The sequence below is a fragment of the Hyperolius riggenbachi genome, chromosome 7 (genome assembly GCF_040937935.1).
Source record: "Hyperolius riggenbachi isolate aHypRig1 chromosome 7, aHypRig1.pri, whole genome shotgun sequence".
Classification (NCBI taxonomy): Eukaryota; Metazoa; Chordata; class Amphibia; order Anura; family Hyperoliidae; genus Hyperolius; species Hyperolius riggenbachi.
In genome coordinates this window covers 220,524,244-220,549,455 of record NC_090652.1, presented here as the reverse complement: position 1 = coordinate 220,549,455, position 25,212 = coordinate 220,524,244, and the positions used below count along the sequence as shown (strand labels likewise).

Below are 25,212 nucleotides of genomic sequence, written 5' to 3'. Positions count from 1 at the left end.
AGGAGCACATGATCCTGTAGATTACACTAGGGAGTGGAGGATGCTGCCAGAGGCTTACAGTCTAAAGGGAGGGGTGGAAACACTAGGTGGGGCTGTTAAGTATTCCTTAGAGAGTTACTGTGTGGTAGGAGGTGGGTAGGCCATCATAAAGAGGTGGGTTTTGAGGGCTTGCTTGAATGTGTTGAAAGAGGGAACAAGTCTGATGGGTGGTGGAAGGGCATTCCAGAGGGTGGGGGCAGCTCTTGAGAAATCCTGCAGGCGGGCATATTTATTGAATATTATGTCAGGGTTTTAGACCGCTTTAAGGCTGCTCAACCTGCTCAGCCTGAGAAAAGGCTACTATTGCCTGAAACAGCACAGCAGCAGCCCCTTTTGTCTTTTCTACCTATTTTAAAAAGAGATGAAATAAAGAGCTATGTTTTACTAGAGAGTCATAATACATTTTTTCATTAAGGAGGTGCCAACCTACTTTTTGAAGTTGGAATTGGCTATCTGAAAGGTGCCTAAAGGGTTCTGGCACTCCATTTTTTCAGGTTTCTGTGTTACATGGGTGCTGATCTCTTTCCTTTCCTACATATGTAATCACTTTGTATTAGCAACACTTTGCATTATCAGCACAACATTCTCAAACTGCATTCTAAGTAAAGTTGAAGGATTGTTGGACAATATTACTTTAGATGCGCTATAGTAGAAGTTGTGAGCATGTACCTATGCCAACAGAACAATACCAACCAGCATAGTTTATGACATGGTGGGGGGTACTCTCCAAAATGGAGGTAATTATCTTCCTTTTAATTAATTGTATGGGGGGAAGGAGGTTTTGAAAATGTTTTGAGAGTGGGAAGGGAGAGGTAGGGAGGACGCTGTTTTTATTTTATTTGAAAAAAATGTATACAAAAGTAATAATATCATTTAAACTCACTTAATTAACAAAAGATTCCTTGGATAGTGCCATCTTTCCCCTAGACAAAGGAAACCAAGCACTTGCCTCTTATTTGCCTTGGTAACAATAAACAACGCCTCTGACATTTAGAAACACCGATTGGATCAAGAGAAAAAGCAATGGACGGAAAGGACCAATAAAAAAAGTTTTTCATTACATTATTTTTAGAACTGAATCATGCCAATAAACATCAGCATGCGCTATACTTTCGCTAGTCCACAGTGTAAGTGATAACTGTAATTGAATTAGGTCCCAGGAGTTGACACACAATGCCAGATCACATACATTTTATTTGCATATAGGGCTATATTTACAATAGCATTTTATACAGTGAGACGTTTCAAATAGGATTATGACTTTGTAGCTTGTAAATTGTTCTTATGGGATTATGCAGTCAGTGTGATTTACTTTATCAAGTAAACAGTTTATATGGGTCGGTGATGATTTTCATGGAACAGAATTTATTTAATTAATTCTAAGTATCGTATCGCACTTCCACACGCGGAACGAAAAACTGGTCTGTAAACACAGCAAATGACCAAATGATTTGGCTAGCTTATTTGCATACATTAAACTTTCAATTCGAGACACAATTTGTGTCCTAGTCCTGTGCATGAACTCGGTTTTATGGGTGTGCTACTTGATTAGCTCATACCAAATAAATCACTTATGAGGTACCTGTTAGGAGCTCCATCAGTTCTCTGCAGCACAGACATCCAGTGACTCCTGCTGTAATCTTCTCTGTCAGCTCAGACTATCCCCCACCTCCTGCATTTTCCAGCAGCAGTAACTTTATCCATAGAGCCTGCCGCTAGCACAATCAGCTCGGCTATTTCAGGAAATGTAATTGCATTCTAACAGGATTTTTAGCTGAAGCCTCATTTGCCACAGAAAATGTAGTCTTAGCTGTATATCAGTTTTGGTTTTTTTTTTTTGTATATCAGATTTTTAAATGTATTTATATAGCATATAATCTTGTCACTGACTGTGCCTCAGAGTGTCTTACAATCCAATCCCTACCATAGGCCACTAAGGCCAATTCATTTAGCCTTCTCCCCAGGGAACTCTGGGGGATCATGTAATGATCCTGCTCACTTCACCTTTGCTCTACCCAAAAATATTGGCCACCATCTACAGTTTGTTAAAGATCATGTTGGCAAACCAGAAAGACACTGGAAGAATGTTTTGTGGACAGATGAAGCTAGAATAGAAATTTGTGACTTAATTGAGGAGCATTACACTTGGAGGAAACTAAGAAAACACTACAGGAATTAAGCTTCTTTATCTACTTGTAGGACTTGATTATAAATCAGATAATGTTTTAGGTCACATTAATATAAAAAGTACAAACTTTCAAGTGCCTCTGTAAAACGCTATCCAAATTAAACAATTGACATTGGTAGCAATTGGGCAGATTGATAGAACTATGGTTCTTATCCAAACTACCTTATGTTACAGGTGTTGCACAAGTAGTGCAGCTCATTACGTACGCAACACAAGTTTGCTTACATACATTTTCCTGTTATGTCATGAAACTGCCCCAGTGCTTCCTTAGGAAACCGTACAAGGTATTTGTGTACATGGATACTTGAAAAGGGAAGAGACTACAGAGTGCTGAGAGACCACCTTATCTCATTTATACAGTACTTCTCATTTAAAAAGGAACTGTAGTGAAAATATCATTAATAATAAAATTGCTTATTTTTTATGATATTAATTTAGAGATTATTTAGTCAGTGTTTACCCATTGTAATATCTTTCATCTCCCTGATTTACATTCTTAAATATATCACTAGTGGTGACAATTTTAGTCCTGTCAGGTGATCTCTGCAGAATATTAGTTACAGAGAGTTCTATGCACAGAGGGAGATACTGCTTACTTAGCAGTTGGAAAAAGCCATTATTTACCACAATGCAATGAGGTTTAGACAACAAACTGTCAGGACCATGGTCATGACATCACACTGTGGGAGAGGCTTCACCACAATGATCTGTTTGAGAAAAGGTAAAGATTACTTGTGGGAAACGAGTTATCAGCAACTGATTGGGATGAAGTTCAATCCTGGGTTACATTCCACTTTAAACTGTTTAATTATCTGGCAACAGTGTTTTACTAGTTCCACAATTGTTTGTGAAATGTTTCAATAAAAAGTACAGACTGCACAAATAAAATTCCATTTAGCAATTAATTGTAATGACAACAAGAATAACACCGTTTAAGTTAAGAAGAACACCTAGTACTGTACTATTAAATCAGTATAAATAAATCAGGCATTTACTAGTAAGTTGGGAAAAAAGCTAAATTGTTTTCTGTTAACCACAAAAATGCTAATAATAAAACAGCAGAGTTATAAATAATACAGATTTTTCCATTATGAATGATATGGAGCCAGGGGTCAGTGTTCTGGCCAAATCACCATTCTGGCTCCTGTTCAAGTAGACCAGGGGTCAGGAACCTTTTGGGCTGAGAGAGCCATAAACACCACATATTTTAAAATGTATTTCCCTGAGAGCCATACAATATGTTTCAAACTGGGACAGTGCACACACGCTGCAGAGGGCTCACGTCCCTGTAGCCATGGTGATGTGTATACAGTTGATCCGCCTGGCAGTGGAAGTGTCAGACACGTCTTCAGCTTCTCTTGGGTTTCAGCAACATCAGCAATTTCACCGAGAGCCAGACAGGAGAAATACCGACTAACAGCTTGTACAATTAGCTAGCTAACTTGGGGGTTGATTCACTTTGTAGGACGGGATCCCCGCTTTTTAGCCCAATAGGCTGCCTGTCAAGTGACAGGCAGCCTATTGGGCCAATCAAAGTGCAGGGATCTTATCCTACAAAGTCACTGGACCTGACAGGGTCCAGAGTGGGACAATTGGAGCAGCTGTTCGTTTTGGGGGGAGCACGAGTAGTAGTGCACGCAGAGCCAGGACAAGGTCCTCCAGCACCCAAGACTGTTACACCAAAGTGCGCCCCTCCATCCCTCCCACCCCAGCTGTCACACACTGATTGCTATCAGACTAAGAGATGCCCCAGGGCCCCCAACACCTTAACCTCTAAGTAACTGGCTTGCAGTCACTGCCATGTATTCCTTTTTCTTATTTCTCTTTGCTTCAATCACAAAAAGGGAATTATAACTGAGTGAGTTGTGCACCCCCTCCTGCACTGCGCCCTGAGGCTAGAGCCTCTGTCACCTCTGCCTCGGCCCGGCCCTGAATGCATGCTACAGCAGTAGCGTGCCTACTTTGAAAATTTTACTTGCGCTGCTTGAGCAGTGTAGCTTAGTCAATCCCTACTAATTTGTCTGTGAGCCAGATGCAACTATCAAAAGAGCCACATCTGGCTTCTGAGCCATAGGTTCCCTACCCCTGAAGTAGACAATTCATCTGTTGACAAAATTCTTTCTTGAACAGAAGCAAAACCAGTTACACCCAGGTAGCTAATGTTTAATGAAGTAGGCTAAATAATCTATGTGCATCACAAGTTGCTTCTCTTGAGCTAATCTAATGGGAGCTCTGGCCTTAGCCAGTGTAAAGCAGTTACACATTGACCTGCATTTAGCAGTGAAAGATATAATTTCCAAAATACTTTAGGGACCTTGTCATTAGGTAGTAAAAGCAGTCCTGTTATATGTTTATTGTAATTGATAAGCCTATGGCCTGTTTGAATAGGTCTCGGATCTTGGATTTGAGTTTTGTAACAGGCCCAAAAAGATATGGACTATCTCCCCTTTCTGCCCACATCCCCTGAAGCAATTTAGAGAAGAGCACGAGTACAAGTACATTTATCGTGGATACCAGTTTTATACATTTTCAATGGGATTTGGAGACTCAGTTTTACATGATAGTGGGGCTGTGTCTAGGTATAATAACTTACTAAAGAGCAGGCTGGCTCCCTCAGTTTAAATCATGGCTTCTCTGTCTTCTGCAGCCATCGGGCTGTTCCGATCCACACTTGCTGCTTCCTGCTAGTTCTTTTAGTCTCTTGAGTCTTTAGTGGAAATCCACAAACTGAAATTCCAGGTAGAGTGTCCCCAATGGCTTCAGAAGACTAGTATGCACTTAATTCAGCTGCAGGACACCAGCAACAGTATCCTCTTCAGTGATTATAACTATCGTTGCTTTCCAGTCAAATCTCTCCATGCCATCATATGGAGTTGGGTAGAGTCATCCTTTATACTAGAGGTTATTCCTACTGAGAAGAAAATAATTCATTCTAAGTCGGCTATATATGATTTTTGCGGTGTTTTGAAGACTTGCAAAAATAAAATACAAAGGGCCTGATTCACAAAGCGGTGATAACTCAGTTATCACGCCTAAAAGACTTTAGGCATGATAAGCTTTGCACCGCTGAGTTAGCACCGATTTGTGCTCTTTATCGCGCGCAAAGTCCCCCGCGCAAAGTCCCCCGCGCAAAGTTTTGCATGCGCAATCACGCAACTCCGCGCGCAGCGCCCATAGGGTTTAATGGGCGCATCGCGCGCGCTGCACCGTGCGCCGCGCAAAACTTTGCGCGCGGAAAATTCGCACGAGTTTCTTCTTATCATGCCTAAACTGAGTTTAGGCGTGATAAAGGGCTTTTCACTGGCGTGCAAACACTTTGCACCGCTTTGTGAATCAGGCCCAAAGAGTGTTGTCCTGTTGTAATCACCTAATCGTCTCAGGTGGGCAAAAAGAGAAACAAGGCTTCCTGTTCCGTTTAGTTAAATACCACTGCAGGAAGATGGCAATTTAGAGATGTTCTCTTTGCCAAAGAGTATACCAGGCAGTGTTACTACTGTGGCAAATAAATAGTATTTGAACTTCCAGGTAGCACAGTGATGGTGGACAATATGGCTGAGTGGTTAAACAATTAGGCAGGGAGCACCTTTGTCTTTGCAATTTTGCTTGATTAGTTATTGAACAGAGGTGCCACAGTAGAGAAAAACATGTTAAAAACAGTTTAAAATGAAAGGTAGTGATGGACTTACCTCCCATAATAGACTGGAACAGTCAAAAACAAGTTGGAAAATTATTTAATTGAACACTCCAAAAATGCAACGTGTTTCATGGGCATTACCCCGCTTCATCAGGCAATCAATGGGAGTAACTGCCAGCAAATCTAAGCCAGCACAGAGGCGCTTTTGCTGGATGATATTTAAACTGTTTTTATGTGTTTTACTCTACTCTGGTAGACTTTAATGACCAGTGCAGAGGTGCGTGCTTTACCATACACAGCAGAATGTGCACAATTCAAATGAGGTGTGCTGCCTGCTGTAAGTTGGAAACTATTTCATGTTTTATGTCCTCCCTGGGTTTGTGGTCTATTTCTCAAAAAACATAATGCTGAAGTCATTGACTTCCCCTCAGACTGGCACTCGTCTGCTAGACTGTGACTATTCTAATCCTCACTGAGGGATGCTTAGTGACTTGAATTGTTTGATGCACTTTGTAAACAGCTTCGGAAAATGTGTCAGCACTATACAGATAAATAATTATGACGGTCATTTTTAAAAATCACATTTGGCTGCAAACTGAAACAGTGGAACCAGTGTCAATTTCATAGATTTTTAGAAGAATGCTTTTATATCCTAGGCATCACTCTTGTATTTCCCAAAGGAAGAAGTGTGGTGCAGTCAAGTGGATAAAGCATAATCTTTCTCAGTTTTTTTCTGTTGGAACTTTCAACCATTGCTTAACCACATCCGTACCAGTAGAGTATGGCCCCTAATGATGGGAAGTTATATATTTTGCTTTTTTTATTGGCATCCCCAATATGACATGGGAGGATATACTGGGCCTGATGCAATTGTCAGACTCGCCAGTGTTAAACGCTGGTGAGTCCGATAATCAGGCGACTATACACTTGCATGCCTCCGGGAAGCGATGCTTCCCGGCAGACATGAGCGTTAGCTTAGACCTGCAAAAATCAGGTCTCAACATGCTAACGCACGACATCGCCGCTGCATCTGGGGGTCTCCTTTAATAAGGAGACCCCCAGAGCTCCCCGCCGGCCGCCACTCGTCTCCGCAACCCCCCACAAAGCTACAAAGTTAATTGGTTAAATTCCTTACTGCCGCTTTACACCCGTCAGCCGCTGCATCTCGCTGCAAGTCCCCGCTGTGTAATTACAGTGTACGAGTTACTGTAATTACACTCACTAATAACAGAGTCCCGGCAAAGCATCTTTGAATCAGCCGCCGGGGCTCCCCATTGGTTCACAGGCTGAGCCATTTTCATTGGTCCAGCCTGTGAACCAATGGGGAGCCCCGACGGCTGATTCAAAGATGCTTTGCCGGGACTCTGTTATTAGTGAGTGTAATTACAGTGACTCGTACACTGTAATTACACAACGGGGACTTGCGGCGAGATGCGGCGGCCGACAGGTGTAAAGCGGCGGTAATGAATTTAAGCAATTAACTTTGTAGCTTTGTGGGGGGTTGCGGAGACGAGCGGCGGCCAGCGGGAAGCTCTGGGGGTCTCCTTATTAAAGGAGACCCCCAGATGCAGCGGCGGAAGATGGCGGCGGATGTTCGGCGGGTTTTGCACATGTGTGGGGAGCGAGGCCGCGGTGCTGATGGACAGCACCACAGGGTAAACCTCGCTCCCCATCGCCCGGTAATAGGGAGCATCGCTCAGGCTTTCGCCTGAGTAATGCCCCCTAACGGTCGGCCATCGCACGAGTGAAACTGGCAATCGGATTTGCCGGTAATCCTCGTGCGATGGCAAGGTGATAAGTAGCTCGCATCTGCAAGCTACTTATCACCTGGAATAGCATCAGGCCCACTGTATGTTACCGTCCTCCAGTGTTTGAGAAATGAGCAAATACCAAGATTTATTTTGAGTAAAGTAATTAGCAGATTAGTCAGAGTAAAAAATTATCAAGATTTAATGTATCTAGATATTCTGAAAAATGTATTATTATTTCCCCGATTGTCCTGTGCCTTGACAATGTTTATAGGAATGGAACACAGTTATTGGGCTAGATTACTTATAGGGAAAAGTTAAGGGTCTAAGAAGAAGTAACAGAATATTCTGCTTATACTCCAAGCCAAGTTCTCTCTCCTTTGGATTGTGTATGCGGCCCATGGCTCCCTGGTACTTTGTTTTGTTTTATTTTATTATTTGACTGTTTTCTTGTGCCTGTGACTTCTTGTACTCTCTAACAATAACCTTCTTAGTTCTAATGTCCCTCCTACCCCTCAGCAGTTGACCAAGCTCCACCAGTTGGCCATGCAGCAAACCCCCTTTACTCCCCTCGGACAGACCACCCCTGCTTTCCCTGGTACGTACCCAACTTTCCCGTTCTAGAGTCTTCCTTCTTTTCTCTTCTCACGTCTCAGGCATTTCACTTTTTTTGTTCATTTATGCTTTTTTTCATTAATTTTCTGTTTAAAATACAAAGTAAAATGCAGTAGTTGTATTTTCATAGCTTCATCAGTCGGCACTTCATATTACATGGATACATTTTAAGCTACTTTTACAGATGGTTCCTAACTAAATATAGAAAATATACTGTTGAATTAAATACATTTTCTCATCAGATTTTGAGCTTATTTAGACAATGTAAAAAAATGTTGGTCTTCCTAAGGGCAAGGAAGTTAAATATATTTCTTTTTTCTCCTTAGGAGAAAAGCTGCCCTTACATTCCTCTGAAGAAGCTCAAAACTTGATGGGACAGTCCACAGGTAAAATGCCTAGTTTAGGAGCAGATTAATATACATTCACTTGTATCCAGTGCATTCTTCTTAGGGCCAATTTATTTTGGAATTATAATTGTTTCATTGGGATGCCAGTTTACCTAGATATATATGTTAGATTGATTACCTTGCACAGTGGATAAGATGGGGACCCGAAAAACATGAAAAGGGCCACCATTGATATACCTGGATAAGAACACTAAAAGAATAGTGAGAAGTAAGACCAAACCATGCCTGGATTGAGGAGTAGAACTATGCCACAATGCATCTCCTACAGTGTAGGCTACTTCAGATAGTGAAAAAAGCTACCCTGAAGTATTAGTAATCACAAGGTTTTGAGGAAAGTTAATTGCATAGAGGGGACTGTTTCTGCCTGCGTTGCCTTTAGATTCTTGAATAGCACATTGGAATTGATATAAAATAAGGAAGGGAGAATGCTCATAGAAATTTAAAGGCTCTTTGAAATTAGTCTTAAATTCTTCTGTGTTATGTTTACTTGCTTGCCTGTCTGAAATTTATATTCTATAGTGGTATTGTACCATGTTCAGCACTGGTTAGTATCTAGGCAGTTTTAGATATAGGTCAGTACTTAAACTGTACACTGTACGCGAATCAGGAGGAAAATATTACCCACTTTATACTAGTTGCGTGTGGTCCGATATTAGTCATGGAGAGAATCTGAAGACCTAATAACAAAAGTTGTTTAGGTGATACCTTTAATGCCTAACTGTAAAAATTCCTTTGCAAGCTTTCGAAACTTTGTTTCTTCCTCAGGCATTATACAGAGTTGGTTCAGAACCGTACCAAAGTAAAGTCACATACAGAAGCTTATATATGATTTTCTAGGGTATACAGCAATCTAACCCCATGTTACATGTCTTCCTCTTTTTGAAATGTAAAGTATCTCATCAAAGCTTAGATCTATTCACACTGAGAGCATTTGTCAATAGGTAGACACACACAGTATTTAAAATTAGCTATTCGCCCCAATGATCAGCCTATCCTCGTGCCATACGCCTATTCCTCTTGTTTGAATAACCTATGGTAATGGTTTGCTTCAAGATCTCCTGTTGTCACTTGAATAGTACTATGTTTACAAAATGTATTATTAGCACTTACTGCATTCTTTTATATTTGACCAATGTCATTACATTGTTTACTGTTTCTCTCTTAAAATTCAATAGCAATGATTGAAGACAAATTAGCTATTCGCCCAAGCAAACACCAACAATTCGACACAAGCCATAATCAAATTAGATATCAGAAAACAATAGGTAATAAAATAATATCACCTAAACAACTTTTATCTTTGGGTCTGAACATACTGGGATGATTTTTTTTTTTTGCCCTTTTTTTGTGGCATTTAGCATCTGTGTGAATACAGTTTAAGGATAATAATTGATCTAAGCTATCAATTTTCTAGGTTGTAGAAAAAAATATTATCTGATTGCCTAATATAAGCAGTAGAGTGTTGTAAGCCATCAGTAAAACCAAGGAGTTTTGAATCAGGATGATACCATTTATTGGCTAACTTAGAGATGAAAAAACAGTGAGCTTTCGGCTTATAAAAAGCCTTCGTCGGACTGGTTCCTGACAAAAACTGAAAAACACAGCTTATATACACTGACATACATGTGTAACCAGCCCAGTTACAATCTGAATTCGGAATTTACGATGTCTCCCCATCACCAGAGTCTACTTTATGTTATGATGAGGGAACTGTTGATCTTATCAATTTAGCCAGGATGCCTAGGAAAGCCTCCTGAGTAACAGTTAAGGCATCTAATTACATTTATGTCTGCTAACGAATGTTTCTCCTCTGTATGTCAGTATATATAAGCTGTGTTTTTAAGTTTTTGTCCGGAACCAGTCCGACGAAGGCTTTTTATAAGCCGAAAGCTCACTGTTTTTTCATCTCTAGGTTAGCCAATAAATGGTATCATCCTGATTCAAAACTCCTTGCCTAATATAAGTAAGGCTTCTAAGCTTCTAAGCTACCTATCGTCCAGGTCTTCTAGCATGAATTAATTCAACTGCATGTCTAATCCTAAAATGAGACTTATACTTTATTTAATTACAAGCGTAACTGTGAAGCCCAGCAGTAGTAGGGACCCAGAACTTACTGGATATCTCAGGAAATCTGCCTCATGAACTTTGATCACACTGCTGTAAGGCCCACGGCTGTAATACCACGGAATAAGATTTTGAGAAGTTCCACCAGTGCAGTTGTTAGTTGGAGAAGATGAGCAGGATACTTTCAATGGGTCATATAGAGTTATTCTTCTTCAGTCAGCATGGACATTTACATTTGTTCACTGCAATCATTACATTTTCACTTTCTACTTCACTTCATCATGCTTATCTGTATTCAGTTTCCTGTCAACAAGCAACACATAGCCATATTCATATTCAATATACTGTTTATTAGGGTTACACAGCCAGTTTGTGGTTGAAACTTGAAAGCTGAAGATTGATTAGAGTTATTTTTTTGTTTCAAAGTACTTGCTATTGTAACTTGACTAAATAACTAGAAAATAACCCCAGACGATAGTTAGTACATTATTCAATTACTGCAAAAATAAATATTTCATAATGTGTGTCAGTAAATAAAAGTTCAGTAATATACAGGTATTGCATTCTTATGCACAGAGCAGTAATTTGAAAATAGTAACATTGAAATTTTAATTAGTTTTAGCTGTACAGGAAATTGAGTAGAAGCTGATCGTGGACTGTGTCCCATACACTTACCATGAATGCATTTTTGATAAAAGTGTACTACGTAAAATAGTTAAATTCATATTTGGCCTTAGTAATCATTTTTAAATAGGGCGTGTGTATGGTAATGTTAGAGAGTGATCTGTATAATATCTACAGTTTGTTTATTACTTCCTGTTTTATAACAGGATTTGATTACAGTTTTGACCCAGTATGACAAACCAGTTTTTTGGGTCAATTCTATCTTGGGGCTTTTGCCTTAAAGGGAAGGTCCAAGCAAAAAAAAAAAATGAGTTTCACTTACCTGGGGCTTCTACCAGCCCCATGCAGCCATCCTGTGCCCTCGTAGTCACTCACTGCTGCTCCAGTCCCCCGCTGGGAGCTTTCTGACCTCGGAGGTCAGAGCCGAATTGCGTACATTTTTACACATTTCCGCTAGTGCAGGAACATTAACGCATACATTTTTACGCGTTAGTGGTGCAACGCGTAAATTTTTGTTCCTGCACTAGCTGGAATGCGTAAAAATGTATGCAATGTGGCCCTGACCTCCGAGGTCAGAAAGCTGCCAGCGGGGGACTGGAGCAGCAGTGAGTGACTACAAGGGCACAGGATGGCTACATGGGGCTGGTAGAAGCCCCAGGTAAGTAAAGCTCATTTTTTTTTTTTGCTTGAACCTTCCCTTTAAGAAAACAAAGCAATCTAAATGACTGTTTGTTGTTTAAGTTGTTTAAATACAGTATATGAGTTGCTTCAGTAGAAAAAAATATTTAACTCGAGCAAAAAAATGTAAAACATTTATTATGCACTTAGGGAGATCAGGAAAACTTTTTATTGCATTCCATGTACCCATGTTGGAGAAATGCACTTACTTCCTGTCTTGACAGGAAGAACATAAATATTTTCGGCAGCCACAGAAGCAGCGACTAGTGCAATTGTTCATGGTTGTTATTTTTGAGATTTTGATTCCTGAAACATGTGCTGAGGTCTGGAAAAAGAACAAGTCACCAATCTCATATTGTAAACAATATATATATATATATATATATATATATATATATATATATATATATATATATATACAATATATACGGTAATCTCTGTGGAATTCTATAACGTCAAAGTAGGGATCCACGCCTTTCAGAAGAGGCAGCCTGCACAGCCCTGACCCTTTCCTTCATTTGTTGATGCCACTCCAGAAGGCTCTCTTGCCTGTCAGGGTCTGACCTGGGGATCTGGAAATGGGCTATGTGATGGTCTCCATGTCTCTGATCAGCACCCTTTAATGTCAGGAGGGATCACTGGCTGTGAAAAAACAGGCTGATGACAACAAGGCCCACATTGTTTGAAGCAAAGTGGTCCCTGCTGTGAAGGTATAGCATCCCATTTACGGCGTGAGTCAATGTGACAATTTCCATTCCAAACATCAAAGCACCTTTGTTCCCATGGAGCAGGCAATCATATTCAGACCTTGACATTGATGATCAAAGTATAAATCACAGACATTTTTTACATTTCTCCCTTAATGGGGCACTATGGCGAAAAATTGTAAAATGTAAAATATGTGCAACATAGACAAATAAGAAGTATGTTTTTTCCAGAGTAAAATGAGACATACATTACTTTTCTCCTATGTTGCTGTCACTTACAGTAGGTAGTAGAAATCTGACAGAAGCGACAGGTTCTTAAGGTGGCCACTAATGGTCCAATTTCTAGCGAAAAATTGTTAGAGCGATCAGAAATTCTGATCGGACGAAAAATCGGTCACTACACCATCAACTAACCAATCATTGCTTCCTACCTATCACAACCAACAAGAAAATCCAAATTTTGGTTCAACGAAAATTCAATCAGACGATTGTTTTTATAATCGTTCATTATCGATTGTGCCCATCAACTGAGATTATTTACAACCAATCCAATCAGAATTTCTGATCGCTCGAACGATTTTTCACTAGAAATTGGACCGTTAGTGGCCAGCTTTAGGGGATTCTCAGCAAGGCTTTTATTCTTTATTAAGATATTCCCTAAAAAGAATTTAAACAATAATGCTGACCAGCTTCCCTTCTCGCCACACAGTTTTTTGGCAGTTGGACAGAGCAACTGCCATTCACTAAGTGCTTTTCAAAATAAATAAATCCCTGAGAATCCTCCATGAAGAGATGGACTAGTCCAAAACCTGTCGCTTCTGTCAGATTTCTACTACCTACTGTAAGTGACAGTAACATAGGAGAAAAGTAATTTATGGCTCATTTTACTCTGGAAAAAATGCATTTCTTATTTGTATATTGCGGTATCACAATATTTTAAGTTTTACAATTTTTCGCCATAGTGCCCCTTTAAGACAAATAAAAAGCTTAACTAATTGTATACCACTGCACTATTTGTGGATTTTTTTTTCCAATAAATGTATTTATATATTCCTAGCTGTTGTTCTTCCTCTCTGGTTTCGGTGGAGGGAGGAGAACATATTTTTGGAGATGATTTGAGGCTTGGTCTACGGACTGCTGAATGATAGCTTATACTGGTGAAAGCTGCAGAGCTTGAAGTATTGACCTGGAGAGTTATCCAAATGTCCAAAATCATTAAGGAATATTAGATTTCTGCTTAGTTACCAAAACTTTCACTGTTGACCTAAAACATCTTGGAATGTTCTCCAGAGCTGAAGGCTGCCTGGCTTTTTCACCTTGAGGTAAGGCAATGTTGAGAGGTCTTTCAGTTTGAGCTTGTATCTCAACATAGTTGGAATTAAATGATGGAACCTTGGGGAAAAACCAGGTGAGATTCAGTTGGGCTTCAGTACTGGGCAAGTTGGGTTCCTTACTTGTATTTGACTGATTTCTTTCACATATCAGGTATGGATGCCAGTCCCCAGGCAAGTACTCATGAACTCACCATACCAAATGATGTGAGTATGTTTGTTTTCTGCATATTATCTTCTTTACTGTTTTTACCTTTCACTGAACAATAAGATTTACTGGTTGATCTACACTGTAAATTTAAATACACAGTAAAATATTAAGTAAAATATTAGTTTTCTTGTGCCTGCTTGGTCTGACTGGATATGTGTAAGTTTTTACACGACCTTTAATTAAGTCCTTATAGATTCATTGAAGAGCTTTTGTCCACAAACGCAAGAAGATTCTACCTTTCATGCAGAGCAGTTCACTTACAGCCCTGGAAGAATGAGAAGGGAGAGGAAGGGATGGCTAATAATATGATAAACAAAGCAATTGTATAAACAGCAAATTTGCTGAATTGGGAGTGAGTACATTTTCAAATCAGCAACTTATCTAATCTGAGGTCTTTGGAGGACAGGTAGTGTGAAAGGGTTTGAAAAATAAGAGCCCATCTGAGGTACGGAGACATCATGCACATTTTTTAGTTCTTATGTTCTTTGGTCGCAGTCATACTGAGACTTACAAGATAACACTAAGGCTTGTATATAGTCAAACATGTTGTTTGTTGCATGCTGCTCTCTTCAAGCCTCATTCAATCAATAAGTATAATATTTTTTAAATAGTGCCAAATACTGGTGCAGTCTTATGACTTGCTCTGCTGCTGTTGAAGGACAAGCTCTCCCCTGCACTTCACAAGAGCCTACCTGTTGGTCTCATGCACCCTCCGTGTTGGGTGCTCCTCCAACCTTAGTTTCCAATGAGATAGAGCTTACAAAGAAGCTTAAAGGACAACTGAAGTGAGAGGAATATAGAGGCTGCCATATTTATTTCCTTTTAAACAAAACCAGTTGCCTGGCAGCCCTACTGATCTATTTGGCGCGCTGTAGTGTCTGAATAACACCAGAAACAAGCATGCAGCTAATCTTGCCAGATCTGACAACCATGTCAGAAACCCCTCATGTGCTGCATGCTTGTTTAGGGCATATGGTTAAAAGCATTAGAGGCAGATGATCATCAGGACAGCCAGGCAACTGGTATAGCTTAAAAGGAAATACATTTAGCAGCCTCCATATCCCTCTGGCTTCAGTTGTCCTTTATCAATGTCCTCTTCCAAAAAACATTAGAGGAAGGTTGAGATCAGGGATGGTCGTAGGCAGCCAACTTCGCTACGCTGGAACTACGTGTATTTTTACGCAAATACGCTTCGCAATCTACGGCTCCGAAATCAGCCACTTCGCTACGTTAGCATACCGTAGACTACGCATTAAAATACGCAAGCTTCACGTATTGCGTAGCGTAGTTGATGCGACCGCTTATGCCCTTATGCGGAAAAATTTACGCAATAATCTGCCAACTATGCGCATACACAAACTAATTTAAGCATACAATCCAACATCCAATGCGAAATTGTATGTGTACAAAGGGCAATAAAATTTCTGCGCATGCGCAATGACCCATATCAATGCAGTTACCGCACGCGTAGTTGACTTCGCAATACATACGTCAACTACGCGTAGCGGGAGAAGCTACGCATAGCGGGACTACGACTACGCGGAAATGCGTAAGTGTAGTTCTTAAACTTTGCCTACGAACTACGACGCGTAGTTGCGTACTACGATGCGTAGATTCGCGCTAGCGTAGTTTACGAGCAACCCTGGTTGAGATGCAGTTTTGCCAGGTGGCCTCCCTGAGGTCAATGCATCTACCATGATGAGGTATAGGAAGATAATGTAGAACATTAGCAATAAGAGTCACATGATTGCAGCTTACAGCAGGATGTCAACAAATATTTTTTGACTGGACAGGAGCTTTAACTAAGTATTATTATTTTTATTTAGTATTTATATAGTGCCAACATCTTCTGCAGCGCTGTACAGAGTGTATTGTCTCGTCACTTAACTGTCCCTTGGAGGGGCTCACAATCTAATTCCTACCATCCTCATAGTCAATGTATGAATCCTGTAGTGTATGTATTGTAGTGCCTGAAGGAAACACATGCAGATATGGTATGGGAAGTATGTTGTGACATGGAGTATTCTCGAGCAGCTCATGGGGTTTCCATTTACATTGAAATTATGTTTATCAAGGAATGGTTTGCACATCTTTATACATATTTTTCATATATGGACATGTTTCAAATACTCTCATTTTTCAGCTAATAGGCTGCATCATCGGACGCCAAGGGACCAAAATCAATGAAATTCGACAGATGTCTGGAGCACAAATCAAAATTGCCAGCGCCATGGAGGGGTCAGCAGAGCGCCAGATTACCATTACTGGGAGCCCAGCTAACATCAGCCTCGCTCAGTACCTCATAAATGCCAGGTGAGGACAGCTTACTTATCACAACTCTGTGGGACAGAGAAACAGATTTATCAAAAACAGTGCAATGCAAACTGGGGAAAAATGGGAACTAAAGAATTTGTTCAGAGTGATCAATCAGAATCCTTGTTCTGGATGTTTGCTCCTCATTTGCGCCACTTTTACTCCAGTTTTCTGTTCTCTTGCGTTGATGCTTTACCTGTAGCAATACTCTCAGTACAGGTTATATATTTCCTTTATGTATGAACTATTTCCAAGTCTTTCCACATAAGTTTTGACACTGGTAGAACAAGCAATGGGGTTTAGTGACAGGGGGCCTTTGGATCCAATAGAGACTTCCCAAGCCATCCTCCAGTCCCGTTGCCGAGTGCAGACCTGCTGAAGATTACAAATAAGGTCTTGTAGGTAGGAACATCGGGGTTGTGTTCCTCTTCATTCATGAGCACGGCCGTACTGTGCCTGTGCAAGTACGACCAAGAGTACGGCTGCACCTGTATAGTAAGCTGCTTCCTAGGTAAGTATTTACGTTTTGAGCTTTGTAACGCCTTGGGTTCTCTTTAAGATCTTGTGAAATCCCTCCGAGAGGAGGTGAAACTGGTTAATGAGCTCTAGCATTACAAGGGTAATATGTAGGTATCCCCAATCATAAGTACCCTGATTAGCAGCTACTCGTGTGATGATATCAAGTGGGGCAAGCTAAACAGAGCTCGCTGGAGCAGGCACAGCACTCCCTCATAGTTACCAAACACCTCCTCCCCATATTTAATAAAAAATAAAACACTTGTAAACAAAAACCAAAAAAAAAGAGAAGTAGTTAAAACTGAGAGAACATTTTTAATTTGTGTACAAAATTATGCATTTACTTAAAGCAACCCTAGCCTAGAGCAAAAACAGAGTATGTGCTGAAAAGTCAGAACAGACTTGTGGTAAAAACTACATCTACATTTTTAGTAGTTCTGTAGATTTGAGCACATGTAATAAATTAAAGCAGAAGTGGGAGCTGAGCTCCTGAACATTCTTATTGGTCAATTTAGCAATTCAGTACATTCAATTTGAAAGGTCAAATAGGAGAGACTGGGGGACCTCTTAGCAATACTACTTATTTGCATGTCCTTCTGTCTCTTTAAAAAAATTCCAACAGTCTAAACAAAGTGACATCTTTGTATGTCTGACTTGTTTACAAAGGTGGGAATGTTTGGCTGAAGGACGTATTGCCTAAGTCAGGCAATGTTTTTTGGCAGTCTTGTCCTCAGATTTAACCTGTCTGATTAATCTAAATATTTTTGTAGTTTAATTAATATGCTTCAACAGTTCTTAATGTGTTTTATCATTTTCCAAAGAATCTACACTTGGTTGTGGCTGACCTCATAGTCCATCCAAGATCCGTCACTGACAGTTTGGCATACATGCAGATGTTAATGAGACCCAGGTACCTTACACAATTCTTTGGCTATAAAAGCAATAATCATGACCAGAACAGTAGAGAGGGGATCTGATAGGAAAGTCACTCACTGAGAATTTGATAGTTCGTTTGCATTCTGTTCAGATACAAATGAAGTCTCTCTAAATATTTAGTACAAAAAGGTTCTTAAATCTTTGTCTGCTATGCACAATTATATTCCTTCAGATAGGTTGCAGTTTATTAGTTCTTGGAAGCTAATGCATAACAGATGAAGGAACCAAGATTTGAATTCGAGATTCAAGCCCTTTATTGTCATTGTGTAACACACCAAAATTATTTTTAACCCTTTATCAAAACTTAAGACATAAAAACACTTCAATATGTTAGTAAGTACTATATATACTCGCATATAAGCCGACCTGTGTATAAGGAGAGGTACCCACTTTTCCCGCAGAAATCAGGAAAAAGTGACTGACTCGCGTATAAGCCCCACCCTCAGTATAGCCCCTCCCCATAGCCAGATGTTCCCCAAGGATGATAAAGCTGTGTTTCAAGACGCCACTAGATGACATCATAGATATGAGACACAGCGATTGCCACGCAGGAAGAATCCCCGATTATTGCACCACTGCCACTCCACAAGCCAGGGGAGGAAGGTAGTCTTGAGCAGAGCCCTCTGCACACCATGTTGCAGGGGATGTGGCCTGGGGGCCCACTTTGCACGGGTCATAAAACAAGTTGTAATTATCATACTCATAAAAAGTATAGCCACATAAACACCCAAACTGAAGGATGGACCCCTTTATCAGAGGTGTGAATTAGTAGTTGGGGCCCCTTACTGCTCTGGGCCCCGCTGAAGCCGAAGGAGCTGCTCCCCTGTAGTTACTCCCCTAGTCATATAACCCTTCACAGATGCTTTTCTGCATTAGTGTTCTGCCAAGACAATGAGAAGTATCAACATAAAACATAACAGCCTATGTGAGCATATCACTGTAACAATTTTTGCAGATAGGCTTTTATGTTAATTGAGGCTGGTGTCCTAAATTAGGTGTGTGGATTATTGCTAAATATATGTAATGTTGCAACGTTTTCATATTAAAATAAAAACTTTGAAATAGAAATGGGGCCTTAAGCAAGATAGCAAAGTTTGCTCCCCTTGCTGGCCATCTGGCTTCTTTGGTAAGATAAGATGAGGAATGGGAATCAGAAAAGGAGCTGAATATAACCATCAGCCCAATGCAGTTTAGTATATTAGTACACCAGGGGGTAAAAGAATTATCAAGTGAAAATATACTCACAAGCCAGTGTTACCTCCAAGGCAACCTCTGTAAAGGCTGGTGGGGAGAATAGACCCAACCCCACTCGGGTTAAATAGGCACTCTCTGTAGTGAAGAAAGGGGTAACCCCTCCACCAGGGGTGGACAAAATAGATGCAACAAACTTGCCAACAATTGTAAAATGTATTAAAACTAGTTAAAAAAGAGGTAGTGGTGCACTTAGCTCCCAATTGACAAAGTCAATTTAAAAAAGTTTGAAAAACTCAAAAAAACAAGATGTGTTTTGTGAGATACAACCTGCTTCCTCAGGCAAAAACAGGAGCATTAAGGAGTCATGCAAAAAATTAGTGTGTGTTTTTGCCTGCCTCCTAGTCTGTTTTTTTCCTAAGGAAGTGGGTTGTATTCTGCTAAATGCGTTATTTTTTGGGGGAGTTTTTCAAATGGTAAATCAAAAAAAGTCCTTTTGAAACTGACTGTTTGGATCATCAGTTGGGAGGTAAGTCTACTTCTACCTTTCTTTTTAACAGTGTGTGATACATTTTACACTTATTGGACCTGTTACATCTATTTTACTGAAGTAAAAGAGCTAGTCCATCTCCTGGACACCCACCAAGTTCTAAACACCTGCCTACATTGCCTTCAGGATGATTAGGCTCTGCATATATGCTAGTTAAGGTTAGGTTAGAATAAAAACTCATTAAAAGGGTCAATGTGATAAGGATATACTTAGTGTTAGGCATCTTTCACAGAGGAGGCTATATTGTGCACTTGTTGGGCAGTTAAGCCTACTGTCTGCTGGCCACTGAGAGCCCTTTGGCTGCAATGTAGCGCAGCTGAATGGCAGAGTTTGTAACCCCACACGTATCCGCACTTAATATGTGGTGGAGTTAAAGCGGACCCAAATTAAAAATACAAGATTTCAGAAATAAAATCTATTTTTTAAATTATAATAATAAATAGCAGCCTTTTTTTCAGCTGCATGATGACAAATATAAAATATTTTACATTTATTGGAGGAACCCCTCCCTTCCTTTCATATTGGACAGAATCCGGCAGACTAGTACACAATAATATTATAAATAGAAAAAGGTGTATATATATATATATATATATATAATAGAATAGATAGCCTTACAATCGCGTACACATTAAAAATCTTTAAATAACGGTAATATTAAAAGCGATATATTAGTAAGTTAATAACTCTAAAAACTATCATCGACGCATTATAAGTGTAAAAAACAAAGTTAATACCAAAAGTGATGTATTTCTAATAGAATAAGGTTGAAACCGATATTTAAGCATTATACGTATGGAAACGAATTTTAAATGATAAAATAAGTGTAAACGAAAATTTACTTGTTACAGTCCTGAAAGTGAAATTTAAAAATGGAAAATTAAGTAAAAGCTCCTATAAGTGAAATTTATAAACGAAAAAATTAGTTAACCACAAAGTCAAAACGAATAAACCTTATTCTGTAAACGAAAACCGCTATTTCTCGGGCGCCCAATTTTCCTGTCGGCCCCCAATAGCCACTATTTTGCATTGCAGTCTATGGCAGCGCCCTTTTTGTCCATTAGCCATATGCGCCCCTTTTTTACTGCTTCCTATTAGTCTTGCATTTACACTGGGCATTGCATCATGTGCTAATATGTCTGTAGAATGGTGGTTAAGCTGTAAGCTTCTTGGACAGGATGCTGATGATACGATACAGTGCAATGTGAACCTATGATTATGAGACAAAGGAATGAGACGGCACACCACTGGCTGCAAAACTTTTGCTGTATTAAGCGGACAAATACACGTGTATTTGTCCGCTTAATACAGCAAAAGTTTTGCAGCCAGTGGTGTGCGTCTCATTCCTTTGTACTACAAGTCATTGCAGCTGTGTGAGCAATCCAGCGGAGACTAGGCACCGGCAACTATCCAGGCTTGTTAGACCTGTGATACCGTTGATCCAGCGTCTTGCTCAGTATCCTTACTATGATTATGAGACCAGTGTAGTCACAGTGTCTTAGATCACCCCCGTTCCAATAGGATAAGCCACTATAGGGTGCTTAGCCATTAGCCCTGGATGCAGCATTCTACCAGCAGTGACCCTCGATGCAGCATTCTACCAGCGGTGATAATGACCTGGCTGGAGTAGCACCAAAAATGTCACTTAATTGCTGTGTCTTTACAAAAGTGTCTTCAAATTGTGGAGATCTTTCATGTACTGTACAATATCAGAATACATATTATGTCTACTTAACGGCACACAGGTGTTGAACTACAGCTTTGTATCTTTACATAATAAATGTCTGGTGAATGTATTTAGTGTTAATGTTATTATGTTTTTTTTCTCTTCATCACTTCCATGTCACCCATCTTGTCAAATACATTTATTTTATCATTGTTCTATTCTGCTTTCATCCTATGCTTTCTGTTACTTATGCCACTCTCTCTTGTTTATTGGTATCTCCTTGTGTAATGCCTTGATCATTCCTTTCATGCCTTGATCTCAAAACTCTTTGTCTTACTTGTTTTTGAACCTCCCTTTCCTTGTCACACTCTGCTTTCCTTCCCTTCACCAGGCTGACGTCTGAGGTTACTGGGATGGGCGCGCTGTAACTTCTCCCACATGTCTACCTTCTCTGGCCACTGCAGACCGTCCTCCTCAAGAATTTTCACTTTAATTTAAGCTCAAACCAGGACTTTCCAAAGCTGCTCATGGAACTATATGAGTGAATGCATGTAATTCTATTATAGGACTAATTGGAAACATAGGTACTTGTACATTGCATATAACATGGTATTCAACAATATGTAGACCACCACACGTGTACACACACACACACACGGGCATGACTACAGATCATGTTCACACCCTTTCTCTTGCTTACCCTTGGTAACCCACACAACCTTGTGGCCCATCTTACAAGGGTCATAAAACAAGTGCAGGCGTCATAATCGTCACAACTATAGCAAGTGTAGCCACAAAAACACCTGATCTGACGGATGGATCTCTTTATCAGAGGAAATGTAGTAGTTGTTGGGGCCTTCTTACAGCTCTGGGCCCACCTGCAGTTGCAGGTGCTGCTTCCCTGTAGTTATGCCCTACACACACACTGTACACTGATTACATGCTCATAAACCTACAGTACATCGGATCTATTGTATGTGAACAGCACACACACATTGTATCTGGTCATTAGAACTCTGCTCATGTCACATTATGTTTGGTGATCACACAGCAGCCTATGCATGCAGCATATTGTAATGAAGGACTATGCATCTCATGTACCTAGGAGAAATAACACATTTATAGTGCATTGGAAAAATCCATGTCTCTTATGAATTGTTCTGCTGCTGTTTCATCGACTGTGTTATTTTTTAATGAAATGGTTAAGTGATACTGGATGTAATTAGATTTGTGTTTTGTGATTTGAACATTTTTAAGATTTAGCATGTTCACATTACATTCTTAGTTAATAGGTTAGGTTAATGACGTAGTTCAAGCTGATGTTGCGTTCTTAACAGCCAATCAAATTAATGCTATGTTTCTGATGACTAGCTTGCCATTCGTTGTTTCCTGATTGGCTATTATATTCTACATCAGATTATTGCCTTTTGAGGAAAGGTACTTTCCAAAAAAATGAAAACTATTTATTGTATTTATGTGTTTTAAGAGAATGGGGTTTAATTTCGACAACCAGCAGGTGTCAATGCTGGTATATTTTGAGATGAAGACTTCAGAAATCTTGGGAATCTGGGAATTTTGGGCAGCGGAGGAGGGTTTAGAATCTAATGAATGGTTTTAATTCTTGAAAAACCCTTAAAATCCCTTAATATGAGATTGTCGGGATGAAGGGAACAGAGGGCATGTTTAAGTTGTAGGAAAACAGTGAATGTTGCATGTAGCCTGTTTTCCCATATTTATGTTTATTCAGAAATCAATTTCCTATGACAGTATTGATAATATTAGTACATTTTAAGGCCAGGTGTGTATATTTTGTGTCTGATCTGAATTTGAATAGCATTTGCTCATTCAGTACAGTAATCCAAGCACTTCAAAAGCATGATAACAGGACAAACAAAATGCATAGCAAAGCATGTCAAGCAAAGCTAAAATCCAAATTAACAGTGTCCCGTAAAATATAATCCAAAATTACAACTTTGGCTTAGAACTCATCCAATGTGTTTCAGAAATGCAGATCACATACAAAATGTAAATGCCCATGCACACAATACCTTAACACCAGGTGCCAAAAAGACAAATCTTGTTGCCCATAACAACCAATCAGTTTTCAGTTATAATTTCTGTTGCCAAAGTTTGAAAATGAATCAATGATTGTGACTGCCTGGTTGCTACCGTGTTTCCCTGAAAATAAGACATCCCCTGAGAATAAGACCTAGCAGGAATTTCAAGAATGCTTGAAATGTAAGACATCCTCCAAATTTAAGCCCTATCTAGCAGCCCACATGACACCAGGAAGTCACACTCAATACAAAGCCTGGATACAGGAGAGCAGCAGTATAATGTGAGTTCTTCAGTCCTGTATATGTGTCAGGCAATTTGTGTTTTTGTTGGAGCCAGCCCTCCTGATCTGTCGTGATAAGCATCAGCAGCACTACTTCACCTCTTCCCAAGACACACAGCTTATCCTATCATAGCACTGGGGAGCCTGACAGAGTTCTCTGTCTGCAAGAAATAGACTGGTCAATTTTAGCCATCGATTGATCGATCGATTCAATAGAATCAATCGATCAATCAGAAATCGATTCTATCAAATTCCCCATTCTATCAATTTGTGGCCAATTACCATCGATTTCGATCGATTTCATCTATCTGACAGGATGGAAGATCTAGGTCGATCTGCTGCTGGCAGCAGATCGATGGCCCATAGAGTTGCATTAGATCTAATGGTCCAATAATGCATTTAGATCGATTTCCAATAGATTTCATTCTGAAATCTATTGGAAATCTGTTCCTAGTGTGTGGCACACATCAGATAGGTTCCTGTCAGATTCTACTTGACAGGCATCTGACAGAAATCTATCTGATGATTGAATCTGCTGTAAATCTAAAGAGGAAGGCCACCTTTACCCACATGATCAGCAGTATCAGTTTCTTGTAAGTGAGAGCCAATATCTGCATACCACAAGCTCTGTGTATGTTGCATGTGTTTCATCATGGCATGCAGTATGTACATTTTGTAACAGAAAAGTACCAGTGTTTGCCTAAAAGGTAAGACATCCCCTGAAAATAAGCCCTAGCACATCTTTTAGAGCAAAAATTAATATAAGACAGTGTCTTATTTTCGGGGAAACATGGTATGGGCCACAGTATTTATTTTTGTTTTAGCCTACTTTTTATACATCAGACTCACTTAGCATTTCTTTATCCATTAAAGAGACTCTGAAGTCTCCCTAAAATGAGGTTTTTAGTTTAAAAACTTAATTACCATTATTGTCCCACCTAAAACGCTGCAGAACCGCAGCTGAAAACCCCCATCGATCACCCCAAACTCACGGGGGTACATGGCAGGCAACTTCCGCATAGAGGCAGCGCAGCTCTGCCTCTATGCGCATCAATCAGCGCAGGTCGCCGCCTCTCCCCCGCCCCTCTCAGTCTTCCTTCACTGAGAGGGGTGGGGGAGAGGCGGAGATTGACACGCATAGAGGCGGCAGCAAAATCCACGACGGCCTTGTACCCCCTTTAGTTTGGGGTGATCGAGGGGGTTTTCAGCCGCGGTTCTGCAGCGTTTTAAGAGAGACAATAATGTTAATGAGGTTTTTAAAATAAAAACCTCATTTTAGGGAGACTTCAGAGTCTCTTTAAATGTGCTGGAACCACTTGTATTGTGCAAGGAATGATAGATTGGAGATATTTTCCAGTCTTTGTAAACTCTTGGAGATTATGTGTGACATTTCCACATTACACAATGAAATGTTATCCCTCCCTCACAGAGAAGTCTAGATTTCATTGACACCACA

At 40.0% G+C, this 25,212-nt stretch overlaps 1 protein-coding gene across 14 annotated transcripts in view; it reads left to right on the top strand.

The window, feature by feature from the left end:
* PCBP3 (poly(rC) binding protein 3) overlaps nucleotides 1-24,690 on the top strand; it is a 115,862-nt gene extending 91,172 nt beyond the window's left edge. For 5 of the 14 annotated variants that reach the window (XM_068245270.1, XM_068245264.1, XM_068245257.1 and 2 more), the window contains 5 exons: nucleotides 8,129-8,207; nucleotides 8,551-8,610; nucleotides 14,190-14,242; nucleotides 16,390-16,559; nucleotides 21,810-24,690. In XM_068245270.1, the coding sequence (XP_068101371.1) occupies nucleotides 8,129-8,207; nucleotides 8,551-8,610; nucleotides 14,190-14,242; nucleotides 16,390-16,559; nucleotides 21,810-21,846 (399 nt within the window). In that variant the 3' untranslated portion in view covers nucleotides 21,847-24,690. The remainder of the gene's footprint in view (nucleotides 1-8,128; nucleotides 8,208-8,550; nucleotides 8,611-14,189; nucleotides 14,243-16,389; nucleotides 16,560-21,809) is intronic. The other 9 variants (XM_068245271.1, XM_068245266.1, XM_068245260.1 and 6 more) reach the window with 5 other exon arrangements.
* The last annotated feature ends 522 nt before the right edge of the window (nucleotides 24,691-25,212 follow it).